Genomic DNA, 15,161 nt, shown 5'->3' with positions numbered 1-15,161 from the left:
ATGTTACTACAGCTATTACTTTCAACACTATTTCGGTCTCCTCAATCAAGGTGTGGAGACAAGATGATTAAGATCAGATGCTGAGCATAAAATATTTGTTTGGAAAAAGTGCCTGGGGGTTGTAAAGTATTCATTGTTATTTGAGGTTTTTATGACCCCATCTTTTGGCTAGAATTTTTTTAAAAAAACCTCGGCGCACGCACTGGCCTCTGGGGCTCCGCAAATGGCATGGTGCTCCACCCACTGGTTGTAGTCGTCACCATGGTGCTGGCACCTCACGTCATCACCACTTGCTGATGCCTACATGGGCCTGGCAAAATTATAATGATTGGAAGCCCAGTGAAGGCAGTCATGTGACTGTCAGAGCAGCCAGCAATTGGCTGGTGCTGTGTGTGGTCAGCCTGGGGTCTGCTGGGAAGAAGGGGGGGTTTTCGCCATTCTAATTTGAAGCTGAAAGGTGACAGGATGCTGCTGTGTGTTCTCAGCTGATTCCTAGGAGGTGGTGTTGTTCAGATTGTATAATTTCCCTTTCCCCATTTTATTTCCTTTCCCTTGATCCTACTGATCCTATTTGTGTTTTTTTAAGTTTGTTCTTGTTAAATAAATCCTGCTCTGTTTTGAGGGAGGCTGTCTGTCTCCTTCCTTGCCTCAATATTGCAGTGAGCCACTTAGCTAACACTCCCCAATTAAAAATTGGTTCCCAAAGGGTCTTGGACTATTTGGGAGTTGACCTGCTATTACCATAGTCTTGTTTCAAGTATAGTCCAAAGAATCTCTTGCAGGATAAGATCAGATAGAAAGAGGCAGAAAAGCTCTGGCAGAAAAGTCTGCCATTATATCTGGATCTTAAAACCATTATGAAGAGCAACACTACATTTTTTGTTTGGCTGGGTCTCTGTTCATTTGTGTGGTTTTCTAAGAAGGGATTTGAAAAAGGCATCATGAAACTTCTAGGAGTTTTTTTAGAGGCAGAAACACCTTCAAGTGATAAAAGGTGGGGGAGAGGGAAAATAGGAGGTCTTAGCTTGTTGAGGAAGTAGGAAACAAATTTATACACAGCTGTGAAACTGTCACCAAATGTGTTTAACAAAAGTAATGTATGAATTTATGGATAATAATCTTTTTCTTTTAAAGTGATAAAAGTATTAGGCCTTAGAAATTGAAATGTTACCATTAGCAATAAATCCAGATCTGATTTAAGCCAAAATCTGCCCTAAAGGAAATAACATGTTCTGAGGGTGTGCTCTCATATCAGGATTATTATGATAAATTAGGACCTAACATTTTTAAAAAAAAGTATTTGTTATTTGGCATTAAGAAATTTACTAGCTGTGTGGCCCCAAGTAAGTTCTTTTTACCCCAGTTTACTGTCCTATAAGGGGATAATGATAGAATGAATCTACCTCCCTGGTTTGTTTTAGGGATCACATGATTGTAAAATATTTAACTACAGTGCCTGGCATAGAGAAAGAGCACATTCAACTAAATTAAGGTCACCCAATTAATAACTGGTTCTGTTTCAATTTTTGAAAATTCCTAATATTGTTTAAGGTTTTATTATATTTCTAAATTTTCTTATAGTGTGCAATTTGGTAAACAATTGTATCAGCTATGTTAGAAAAAACAAATTCTCTCATAATCTAGATGTTGTTAGATTAAGAACTGCACTGTTAAAAAGGGAATAAATGGATTAGGAAGCTGTTGGTCATTCTATCATCTCTGCTGACCATGTGTTCTGAAGTACTATGATTAAGAACCTATAAACTTCCAAGTTTTGCCTATATTTAAGAGGAAGCTCACCTAAATTTGGTTATCACTTATGAACATTATGAGATTGTTAACTAAGCTATATGGAGTTATTGTTTTAATCAAGTAGTCACCTGGATTTTTTCTAAAAGGGAAATTGGCAATTATAAAAAGAAAATACCTTGTAAAATTTCCTTTGTAAATCTAAGTATTCTTAGGACCATCCAGTCATAAATTCTTAGAGCCACTTAACACAAGAGTTTTTTTATGTGGTAAAATGGGAGTGAAACTTTCAAACCTACTTATGAGGTAGAGTGAATTTCATCTAAGGTTATTTGTCTATCATTTGTGGAGGTTATATATATATATCTGAAGTTTTATATATATTTTTGCTTTAAGGGGTAAATGTGAAATTCCTTTAAAGAGGGATATATGTGTATATGCTAATCATTTTCTAGGGGTTTAGGTAAACTGTCACATGTTTAGTATCTATGTGGGATTCTAGAATATAGTCTTCTTGATTTCTAGAAATTTCTAGCAATAATTAAAGACAAAGGAAAGAAAAAGATATTGAGCAAATTTTTAAAGTACTGGTAAAATTTGTTATGCTGAGAATGCTAGTTTAATCGGGTATTTTCCTTTTTTGATTTAGAAGAAACTGAATGGAGTATGGTAACTTAGAATTTATTTTATTATAACATTTTTAGGATCTATTTAGGTTAAAAAACCTTTTATACCAACTTAATCTTGACAAATTCCAATTTTACAGATTTATTTTTGCTATCAGTTGAATGAGAAATATCTGTCATTCTAGAAATTTACTTCATAAAAATTTAGAGGTTATTCCTTTTAATTTTAAGATAGATTTTTTTTTAATTTTTTTTTTTTTAGTGAGGCAATTGGGGTTAAGTGACTTGCCCAGGGTCACACAGCTAGTAAGTGTTAAGTGTCTGAGGCCAGATTTGAACTCAGGTACTCCTGACTCCAGGGCCAGTGCTCTATCCACTGTGCCACCTAGCTGCCCCCTAAAGATAGATTTTAAGCTGTTTTTTAAAAGGAAAATGCTTTTAGGAAGAAGCATTTATGTTAAAAAATATTTGCAAAATCTTTTGTGTGTATGTTTAACTAAAGGATCTTTTGGAAGGCATATTAAATTTTGTTAGCTAATGTATTGCAATAATTTGATGCCAATAATAATTATGTACAAACCTACTGTAATTAGACTTTACTGTCAGAAAGGAAAGCTTTTCTGGGACCCAGAAAATTCTTTTTGAGTTTCTTTGTTTAGGAGACATGGCAGCAGTCAGCGGTCAATGGAAACAACTGAAATCTAAGGATAGTATGTCTGGGAGTAAGACAGGGAGGTTACCTTGGGAAAGGTTGGACATTTGATATGGAGTTGGAACATATCAAGGAATCTGCAACTATTACAGTTTAAACTGGCCAGCTAAACTAAAGGATGAACACACCTTGAGAAGTAAGAGAGATAAACCATTAGGTGTGGCTGCTGCCCGATCTGCGCCACGGGACAGAGGTAACTCCAGAAGTCCAGATGGAATGACTACCTGACTATGGAAAGTTCCCTTTGGGGGTGGGGAAAGCTCGAGTGAGAGGTGGTGATCCTGATTTCTGGAGTTATCTCTGTCCCCTGGTGCAGATCAGGCAGCAGCCACACCTTATGGGTTTATCTTCCTTACTTCTCAAGGTGTGTCCATCCTTTTAGTTTAGCTGGCCAGTTTAAACTTTAATAGTCCCAAATTCCTTGATATGTCCCAACCCCATATCACATTAAATCTGTCCATCTGTTATCAGGGGAGACAAAGTGAAAGTTTGCCATTGTGATACTGAATTTATTACTTATTGATACTAAAGTACCTGAATTACTGATCTTGCTGTTTTGATTTAATTTGTTGGCCTAAGAAATAATTAAATTAGTGCTGAAATTTGTCAAATGTGTAAAATACGATTTCTGAAGTATCTCATTCTTTCAAAATAAAACAAAAAACAAGCTTGTGAAGCAAAGATGTGAATCTGTTAAATTGTGAGGTTAAAGTCAGAAACCTCTTTTGCTTTTCTTTTAAGAAATAGGATTTCAGTAAAGTCAGTTGTGTTAGTGAACTTTAGTAATTTATAAAGCTATTTTATGTCATCCTAATGAGAAATTTGATTTTACCGATGTGATTTAATCTAGAATTAGAACATGTGTGAACTATATGCAAACTAAGTTCCGAGTCATCTTAAAGAAATCCCCACTGTTTAAAAAGATTCTGAGAACAAGTCTGTATTTATGTCCATTTGAATATGGCTAATAACTATACATGTTTTACTATCATATGAAACATCGTTTAATCTATTCTCTGTATACATTTTGGGATTATTAGATTTATGCATCCCACCCCAAGTCTTTTTGTTGTTTATTTAGCATTTTAAAGCAAAATCACTTGTGTAATATTGAATTTAGGAATGAAAAAGTATCCATTTCGGAGGTAGCTAGGTAGCACAGTGGATAAAAAGCACTGGCCCTGGATTCAAGAGGACCTGAGTTCAAATCTCAACTCAGACACTTGACACTAGTTGTGTGACCCTGGGCAAGTCACTTAATACTCATTGCCCTGATAAAACAAAACAAAAAACAAAAACAAAAGTATCCATTTAGCATAAGTACTAGTCATATCAAGATAAGATGTGATTTTTCTGTAATAAATTTCTTACTATTACCAATGTGGAATATGGAGAAAAGAGATCACAATTGCAAGGAACTTCAGAGCTTTTAGGAATTTTATTTTAGTTTCATGTTTATCAGACTCTAGTATCCTTAAGTTCAGAAAGAGTGGAATAATTTCAACACACTCATCATTAGTTCTGCTCTTTAGCACACTGGTTAACCTAAGATGTTGGCAGCAGAATTTGGTGGAATTTTGCTTAGACTTATCCAGCTGCTTGATAAGTAAGACAGAATGGCTACTGGGTCCTCTCTGAAAGGGTTAGTGGCACTGAGTGGGCAGAGTAGAATCAGTAACTCTTGTACACATTCAACACAATAGTATCCAAGCTACACACCAATTCACTGAGAACATTTCAGACACTACTTCTCCCAAAAATTACATCTTTGTAGGTAGAGAAGCCATCCTACCTCTTTTAGAAAAAAAGAAAAGACAGATGAACTGATTTCTGTTTTTAAATGGTCCTAAAGCATTCCTAGACAATAATTTTACCCATTTTCTCTAATCAGTGCCTAGGAAAGGGGCAAGACTAGTATCAAAAATATAAAAAGGGAAAATATAGTTCTTGTCCAAATTACTATGATATTTTCCCCCTAGCTTAAATGTTGTACACTATATTTTAATCCTAGCCCACTTTGCCCCAATTTTCTAGATAAAAGAAGCTGAAGGGGAGAACAGAATTAATGCCTTTCCTTGCAAAAGCAGAAAAACTACAGAACTAGCACTCCTTGGAGAGCACATAAGAATACCCATTCCTTTCACCCTTTAAGGACCATGAAATAGTCAAAAACAAAAGCCCTTTTAATGTCCCTAAAATATTCTTGATGGTACTTTTTACCTACTTTCTGTGAGTTTGGTTTTAGGTATGTATTAGAGAAGGGACATGACCTTGGAGGTATAGCTAAAAGGCCAATTCAAGAAACTACCCCAGACACCCCGATCTCCTAAACACGGCTTCAAATACGTCTCCATATACACATTGATCCTTTAAACAGGTTGGGTGATATAAGGACTGACCTCCCTTCTGGCACACTTCCCTTTTACATCTTGCTAGTATTCAGCTGGATTTTCAATAGATTATAGATCCTAGCATATTACAAATAAAATTCCTCCCTTCCCCCAAAAAAGATGGAAAATTGATAAGAGAAAATATCTTACACTGCTTCAGGGTTCATTATGCAGGTAGCTCCTGAACAATGACACATTTGAGGTCATCATATGTCAATCCCAGATTAAGGCCAAGCAACTGTACCATAATAACTGAAAATGTCTCCAATGTTACTGCTTTTGGATACTAATCGAAAAAAACAGATTTAAAAAATTATCTGAGGATATTATTCAACTATGGAAAAAAAGAATTAGTATATCAAATATTTATGTTCCTATCAAGAATTTGTGGTCATAGTTTATACATTTTTCTTTTTTCTGCTATAAATCCTTTTAAGAAAATTATTTGGAAAAAACTGCAACACTTTTAAATTTGTGGCAATGCTAAGATTAGGAAATATGAATGAACAACAGTGTATTAAATCAGTAACATGTTTTTGTTTCACATAGCACACATTTTGTAACACACAGCACAGCACCTGGTACTTAGCCACTAAGTAGTCAATAAGAATCCTGAAAGTCAAAGATGAGGAAGTTCTGAGTAATCATCCATCATTCTATCTTCCCTCCTTTCTCAAGCCATTAAGATGCAACTCATAGTCTTCCTTTCCACTCCAACTCCTGCCCTAAATAAAGAACTTCAATATAAATAGTGATACCCCTTTTAAATAAGTTGGCTTCTAAGTTCATCAATCTCAACTCCCGTCTTTACTCCTTTCCAATTACTCACAGAAATAAATTTCCATGCCACCTTGGAGTTTGATTATAATTTCATGATCTTGTATTCAGAAACCTGCCCTGATCTTAACCTTCTGTCTTCCATGTCTCCTTATGCTTCACTCCTCCTAAACTTATTTATCCTCACCGTGACCTTCCTTGTTCTCCCAGTCCTTCACTCTACTCTGTCTCTCAATTACTTCGCTTCAAAGTCTTAACCTTATAGCTATTCCAATTCAACTATATATTGTCTTCCACACTTAAATCCCTTGCTCTATGTCCTACCACCATTTCAACCCCTGGCAATTCTCACCCTGGGTTCCATTTCATTATCTGCTTGCTCTGTTCCTACTTTCCATGCTCCTGAATGCTACTGGAGAAAGCCCCAGGTGGACCAGTTGGGTGCACTATATATTCACCTTAGCTAATCTCAGCTAGGCCCTCTCTATTCCAGTCCTTCCCTAACCTTGTCTTGCCTACAACTCTTTATGCCACTCTCTCACACTAGAATACTTTTTCTACTTTACCATAGCTCTACCATTCCAAACCTTCAACAGTCGTCTTCTCTTTATTCCAAAATGTGTCCATAAAAATATTTTTAAAACATTTAATTTAACCATGCCATCTCCTCAGACTAATCATCCTATATTTCTCCAACTCCATGCAATCTGGTTTCTGACGATGACACTGCTTTCACTCGTTATCATTAATTTCTTAGCTATTTAAATTTGATAACCTTTTCTTAGTATTCCTCCTCCATTTCCCTCTGTACCTTTGACACTGTTACTACAATCCTCCTCAATGTGTTTATATTCTCTCCTTTCTGGGCTACTGATGATTCAAGTTCTTTCCTAGTTCTCCTCCTTATTATATGTTTGTTTTTTCAGTACCCTTTCCAGCATTATCAACCAATCCCCATCCCTTTAGTGTGGGTGTACCCAAGCTAATCCTGGACCTTCCTCTCTCTTTATACCCTCTCCAGTGATGAGCTCATGAATTTCTATAAGTTCAACTATCAGTGAATTAACTCCAAGACCTATTTATCTAGCTTTAATCTCTTAAACTTAAATTCTGCATCACTTCTTGAAGCTCTTTGGCCTCTCAAACTTAACATGTTCAAAATAGAACTATTTTCTTTCCCTATTACAAACTCCTCCTCCTTACTTTCATTTTGTTGGGGGCCCACTGACCTCTCTCTCAAGTTTATAACTACAATATTATCCTTGACTCCTACTTCTCCTTCATGGTCCATATCAAATAGTTGCCAAGTCTTACAGATTCAACCTTCAGAATGCTTTCATGTATTCCCCTTATCTCCACCCACAAAACTAATACCTTATTTAAGTTCAGGCTCTCATTACCTCTGGTCTGTATTATTAAAATAGCCTCTCATTGGTCTCCCTGCTTCAATGTCTCTCTTCCTCTAATTTATTCTCTCTACAAAGCTTTCAAAATATCTAACCCTTGCTTCTCTGCTAAAAAACCTCCTAATTCGTCAAGGACTGTTTTATTTTAGTCTTTGTACCACCCCACATCTAGTACAGTACCCTGTAAATGATACACTTAATAACTGTACATTGAGCTATTTGATTGAAAGACATAGCATATATCTTCTCACAGTCTCTATTAATCTTGGTAATGTTGAGGGATTTAATAATCATGCATTTTCTTAGTACAGGTTACTATAAAGGAAAAAATAATGAAAGTAACTTCTAAGCAAAGTTCTGCCTTGGAGAAACAACCTGTAACAAATACACAGGTTATATAGAAAGCAGTTTCCCCTAAAACATCTAAAAAACTATGGGGACAAAATGTACAAAATGAAGAAAAGATACAGTATTCTGATTAAGGTAGAAAGACCATTAAATTTCATCCCCAAAGCAATTGATTTGACATCTATGGGAAGTATTTTGAACCTTCTATTAGTCTCACTTCCCTCCTATACAGAGGAAAGAGAACATTAGATTGTGAGCTCCTTTAAGGGGAGGAATTATCTTTTGCCTCTTTTTGCACATCCAGCACTTAGCATAGTGCTTGGCACATAGTAGGCATTTCAGAAATGCTTATCCACTAACTGAAACCAATTATAAAATAATTTTTTTTAAATATAAGTAAAAATATGTCATCCATAACTTCTAATGACTAATATTAAAACAAATTTGGATACAAACTTTCAAAAAGAGTAATGCTGTACATAAAGATTAAGATTTGACCCCTAAGACTGAAATTGTCTTTTAAAAGATAGCATGATACCAAAACACAGCCAATTTCTTATGTGACACTGTGATATGCTTAATTCTCTTAAGTTTAAAACAGCTGCCTAAAAATAACAAATAGATAATAAAGATCTTTGAAACAGAGCATGAAAGGATATACTATATTATGCTTATAAAAGTTGATTGGCAATATAAACACATAGATATAAATATTGATAAGATTTATAACAATTACATACCATAGCAATTCCTGCAGAATAGCTTTTATTACATATTTTTCCAGGAAATGTTGCCCCAATATAGTTAGGATGGTTCCTATAACTAAAGCATAAAATCATTCTCTTGTGTATAAAACATTTTTTCACAGGATTTCCAACTTAATTTTTTCTAAAAATGACTCCTACTCCTCTAGCAAGATGCATCTCATTGAAGCTTAAATTTTAAGTACTACTGAAATTCTACCAATATCTTGTTTAGATTAGCTAAAATAGCATATTTAAAATATTCAGCTCACCATAGGTACTTTTTATTCTAGGTCCCAGTTTGTTTACCTCCTCATAGATTCTTGGGCATGTCACTCTATCCAAAACCCTTCAAAAACTTCCTCTACATAATAAAGTTCAATTCTTTAATTTGGCATTCAAGGTCCTCCAAAGGATGTGAATGCCTTAATTTTCTAGCCTTATATTTATACTAACACCTTCTCTAGGCACTCTATGCATCTAGCAACTGTTCTATTTCCCATTCCTCATATCCATTTGTTCTTCCCACCTTGATACCTTTCTCAAATTTTCCCTATGGTAAGAATGTCCTCCTCACCCTGACATACCTCTACTTGTTCAATTCCTACCCATTGTATAATCACTTAATTCAAACACTCTCTTCTAGGAAATTTTCCCTGTCTCCCCTCATAGGATTATGGATCCAGAGCTGGAGAGCTACTAAATCTACTCCAACCCCCTCATTTTTTACAGATCCAGAAACTAATCCCAGAGAGGTTAAGAACTTGCCCAAGGTCATACAAGGGAGTAATTATCAAAAACATGACTTGAACCTATTTCTTCTGACATCTGAGAGAATGACCATGTTAATGACCTTTATGCACCTCACCCGTCATATCTTAAAAAGAACTTTGCACCTTTCTTATGCTCTTCATTGTTAACATTGTGGTTATTTGTGAAAGGCATTGTAGTGTAGTAGAGAGAATATTGGGCCTGATTTCAAATCCCAACAATATCTAGCTATCGTGATAATAAACAAGTCATCTTAAACAATTCCTTAGGGTTGACTTACTTAGAAGGTTGAAGTCTGTGGATTTGAGGGGATTTCCATACTGATAAAATCACAGATCCTTTGCATGTAGTACATCATTATTTCTATATAGGTGTGTATATTATGTATATGCACTGTACATATATTTTTTCCTACTAAATTAAAATTTCTTTGAAGGCAAGGACTTTGTGTTATCTAAACTTTTTTCAGTATATGCCTACCACAGTGCTCTACAATACAGCAGGTCTTAATGTTTGTTGACTTTGTGGTTGAACTAAAATACCATCTGATGCTATTAGACCTTCCTTGGTCTTCGTAATTCTGCCTTATAAGTCTACATTTTGCTTGTTCTGAAACCTAAAAGTATTGTTTTAATTATTCAGGACAGGGTTCTACCTGATTTTTTTCCTTCTTCTATGGTACTATGATCTCAGCAATGCAGATACTCTTTAATGTGCAGACTACAACCAAATCACATCTTTCTATTTTGTACAATGTCCTTTTGTATATGCCCTCCAAAAAATATGCTGCAGTTCTTCTAGTTTTAACATGGCATGAATATCAGTGCAGCAATAAGAATGTCCATATTTAAGTCTTATGACATGATCAGCCTAACTCCTTTTCTACTTATACATCTCCTGGATAACCTTTTATGCCACTTCTGGAATGCAAGTTATCATTGACTACACCTACACCCACCATGTCTTTCCATTGCCGATGGGTAACCTGTAATATTGCTTCTTCAAGTGACTATAATATTCCATAACTGATAGTAATATCACCAAAAGATATTTGCATTCAAAATATGGATTTTTGTTATAGGAAGAAGTTTGGGATCCCTCAAAGTGGTATAAAATTTCCAAAACAATTCAGCCTGCTTTCCTCATAATCAATTTGAAACTTAGCTCACTATTTAATAGTAGCATTTTCTCCAAGACATAGAGATAGAGATATACACATATACAACAGACACATATATGCATATATATATACACACATATATACTGATGTACTAACTAAATGTATATCACCATATAATGTTAATAATGTTACCATCATCTAACATGTATGCTAACCACATCATAAAGTCTTATATAATAGGAATGATGTTGTTATTCAGTCATTTCTGGACTCTTCATGACCCCATTTAGGGTTTTCTTGGCAAAGAGTGGTTTGCTATTGGCTTATCCAGTTCATTTGACAGATGAGGAACCAAGGCAAACAGAGTTAAGTGACTTGTCCAGAGTCACACAGCTAGGAAGTGTCCAAGGCCAGATTTAAACTCAGGAAGATGAGTCTTCTGACTTCAGACCCAATACTCTATTATATCCACTTGGTTTTCCTTGCTTAGGATATTAAGCTGAATTTTTTTTTTTGAGAGATTATGGGCCATGATTACATGTTTCAACAGTATTCATACTCTTAACAAAACCAGAACAATATTATGCACAAACAAGAACTATTTTATAGGCAATCCTTTTTTAATTTAGTCTCTGCCTTAGACATCCTCCACTGTACTGTCAAATACCTTCGACAAGCTTATGTCTTCTTGTTTTAGGCCCCACTTAACAGAGATAGGTGAATTGTTCAATAATCCAATCAGTCAATAAAGCTTTATTATGTGCCTATTCCATGCCAGGCACTGTGCCAAGTACTAAGGGTACAAACATGAAAAACAAAGTTAGTCCTACAACACACAATGAAGCGGAGGGAGCCCTAGCATTGGAGTATGATGAGAAGTCCAATGGAGATTGGTGGGAAATAAAACGATAACTCGGTTTGGGTATCCTCTTAAATGGAAGCTCTTGGAAAACAGGCAGAATGTATAGAGGGTACTGATTAGGTGTGAGTACTAAGGCTGATGAAATCTTGCAGGACAATGAGGTTCCTGCTGAAAAAACCCAAAGGAGAATAGTTGTGAGGAAATGAAGTATGTATGTATCATAATGAATCAAGAAATCCTAGATGCTCTGAAGATATGCTAGAGGAAATTTTTAAGACTACATTTTGCTGGAATCATAAGATATGTGGAGGGGAAGCCCCACAGCAGAGCCAAGGTGGCAGAGAAAAGGCTGTGACTCTCCCATGCTCCTGACAATCCATCCACATACCTCCAAAAATAATGCCATAAAACACTCCGGGAGCAGCATAACCCACAAAAGAACAGAGTGAGACTATTTTCCAGCCAAAGACGGCTTAAATAGGCAACTGGGATCATCTGCTGTTCAAGGTGAGAGAGGAGCTCAGCACACAGCACAGATCCAGCCCCAGGCAGGCCATGCCTCCAGCAGCCTCAGAATCTTCAGCAACTTCTTCTGAAACTCAGTTCACAAGACCAGTGAGGGGTTCCAGCGGTTGGCCGGGGGGGAAATAGCTGCAGTTTCTGCTGGAGTTAGGAGAAGCACCTATATTCTGAACCAGTAAGCAGACTCAAGTGGCAGTGCCCAGTGGGGAAGGAGCATAGGCATGCCAAGCTTCTGACCATAGAGAATGATTTCAGTCAGACTTCTGCTTCTGGGTTTAAAGAAGAAAGCAGGCAGTGATTACTTACAGGCCAGGTGGGTTGAGAACAAGCCTAATCATATCCCCTGGGACCCCCTGTAGCTTGGGTCAGTGCATCCTGGAAGCAGTGCTACACATTAAGAAGGAGTTAAAAGCCAAGACGAGAAGGCAGAGAAAGCAGGAGATCATTAAAAACTTCTTTGGTGGCAATGTAGATCAAAATACACCCTCAGAAGAAGATAATAACAAAGTCAAAGCTCCTACATCCAAGCTTCCAAGAAAAATATGAATTGGTCTCAGGCCACAGAAGCATTCAAAAAGGACTTTGAAGATAAAGAGAGTGGAGGAAAAAATGGAAAGAGAAATGAGAGTGATGCAGGAGAGTCATGAAAAAAAAGTCAACAACTTGAAAAGTCAAATTGGCCAAATGGAAAAGGAGGCACAGAAGTTCTCTGAAGAAAATCATTGCTTAAGAATTAGGAATAGAGCAATATAAGCTAATGACTTTATGAGAATCAAGACACAATAAAGCAATACAAATGAATAAAAAAAATAAAGGGCAATATGAAATATCTCCTTGGAAAAACAGCTGACCCTGGAAAATAGAATCCAAGAGAGACAATTTGAAAAATCACTGGACTACCTGAAAACCATGGCCAAAATAAGAGCTTAGATATCACCTTTCAAGAAACTGTCAGGGAAAATTGCCCTGATATTCAGAAGGTAAAATAGAAAATTGAAAGAATCCACCAATCAACTTCAGAAAGAGATCACAAAAGGAAAACTTCCAGGAATATATAGCCAAATTCCAGAGATCCCCAGGTCAAGGAGAAACTATTGCAAGCAGCTAGAAAAAAGGAATTCAAATACTGTGGAGCTACAGTCAGGATATCACAAGATCTAGAAGCTTCACATTAAAGGGTCAGAGGGCATGGAATATGATATTCCATAAGGCAAAGGAACTGGGATTACAACCAAAAATCACCCTACCCAGCAAAACTGATTATAATCTTTCAGGGGGGAAATGGGACTTCAATGAAAAAGAGGACTTTCAGGTATTTGTGATGAAAATTGTGATGAGAATTGGTTCAAAGAGGGAATAGCATACACATTCAAGTGGGTATAGTAATATATTTTGCCCTGAGGGAAAGTAGGAGGAGAAGGAGATAAGGTGGGAGCAGAGGTGAAGGAAGGGAAGGCAGATTGGGGGAGGGGGCATTTAAAAAGAAAAACACTTTGCAAGAGGGATAGGGTGAGGAAGATAGAAAATAGAGTAAATATCAAGGGGAGAGAATAGGACGGAGGGTAATACAGTTAGCAACAGTAACTGTGAAAGAAATGATGAGCAGGATGCTATCAGAAGGATGTATGAAAATGAAAACCATCAACAGAAAAAGAACTGATGGTATCTGAAACACATGGAAGTACAATTTTGTTAGTTCCTCTTTCTAAAGTTATTTTATCTATTTTCTTCCACAACCTGAATATGTGAAGCTGTTTTGCATAACTGCACATGTATGCCTTCTATTGAAGTGCTTGATTTTTTTAGGTAAGTTTGAGGAGGGAGAGAGGAAGAAAATTTGAACACAAAGTTTAAAAAATCAATGTGAAAGAATTTGTTGGGTTTTTTTACATGTAACTTGGAGAAAATTCTAGATAAAAAAAGAATTTTATAAAAGACCACATTTTGCTTGGCCAAACAAAAACTGTTTTAATACAGTAAAATTGAATGTACTTTGCACTTTTTGACAAAATCAATCCATAAGCATTTATTAAAAGTTTACTGACACTAGAAACTAACTATGTGTGACAAAAAAGATGAACCTACTATAGAATACCATTTAAGAATGCCTGCCTAATCTCATATTTTCATCAAGGAGATCCATGAGATGATTAAAAATAATTCATAGAATTGAGAATTCTCATAAATATTTTATATAAGAAAGTAGTTATATGGGTCAACAGTTACTATCACTTTTTTAATCTCTTTTTTTTTTCAGGGCAATGAGGGTTAAATGACTTGTCCAGGGTCACACAGGTAATAAGTGTCAAGTGTCTGAGGCCGGATTTGAACTCAGGTCCTCCTGAATCTATGGCTGGTGCTTTATCCACCATGCCACCTAGCTGCCCCTAATCTCTTTTTCAGTAGTGTATCATCCCTGATTTTTTCCAGGCTTCAGTACTTTTTTACACCCTCAGTTCCCTCAAAAAAAAAACTTGCAATAAATATTGAAGGGAAAACAGAGGAATGGAATCTCAAGCTGACAGCATTACAAAACCATTCCAACCCCTCAGGCTTCTCCACATAACCCTGGGAGGGAGACGTAGCTGTCCTATGTGGACCCAATTGACAGAGTACATGAAAGTTGGAATAAAGACATGTAGCCACATATGAGCTATACAAGTTTTATTAGAAACTAAAAATATATAATTAACAATAATAATAGCATTATATTTAAGGTTTGTAAATTGCTTTCCAAATATTATCCTCATTTTATCCTCACATCCTTCAGAAGTAGGTGCTATTACTATCTCCATTTTACAGCTGAGGAAACTAAGGCCAAAAAAAAAAAGTTAATAAGTTACTTGCCAGGGTCACACAGCTAATAAAAATGTCTGAGGCTGGATTTGACTCAAGACTTTCTGTCTCCAGGTCTATCTACACAGACATGAAGACATAAAGATAACAGGATGCAAAATTTAGTGAAATAGTAACATAATAAACCCAGGTATATGTACATATTATGTGACAATATATACAGCAAAGCCTTACAAAGCTAAATTCCTATAGTACATCTTGTCACTTAGTCATTATCTCATTTTATTTGACTATTTTGCGTGTGTTTTCCCCACTCAATGACACTGTAAAATACTTAAG

At 36.0% G+C, this 15,161-nt stretch overlaps 1 protein-coding gene across 1 annotated transcript in view; it reads right to left on the bottom strand.

Annotated features, from left to right (window-relative positions):
* LOC122744008 (disintegrin and metalloproteinase domain-containing protein 18-like) overlaps positions 1–15,161 on the bottom strand; it is a 102,764-nt gene that overhangs the window by 50,472 nt on the left and 37,131 nt on the right. Inside the window, 3 exon segments of the mRNA XM_043989295.1 lie at positions 5,628–5,676; positions 5,679–5,763; positions 8,749–8,830. Of these exon segments, the coding sequence (XP_043845230.1) occupies positions 5,628–5,676; positions 5,679–5,763; positions 8,749–8,830 (216 nt within the window).

Source organism: Dromiciops gliroides, chromosome 2 (assembly GCF_019393635.1).
Source record: "Dromiciops gliroides isolate mDroGli1 chromosome 2, mDroGli1.pri, whole genome shotgun sequence".
Lineage (NCBI taxonomy): Eukaryota > Metazoa > Chordata > Mammalia > Microbiotheria > Microbiotheriidae > Dromiciops > Dromiciops gliroides.
Note: the sequence above shows the minus strand (reverse complement) of the source record. Positions and strands in the feature narration are given on the sequence as shown.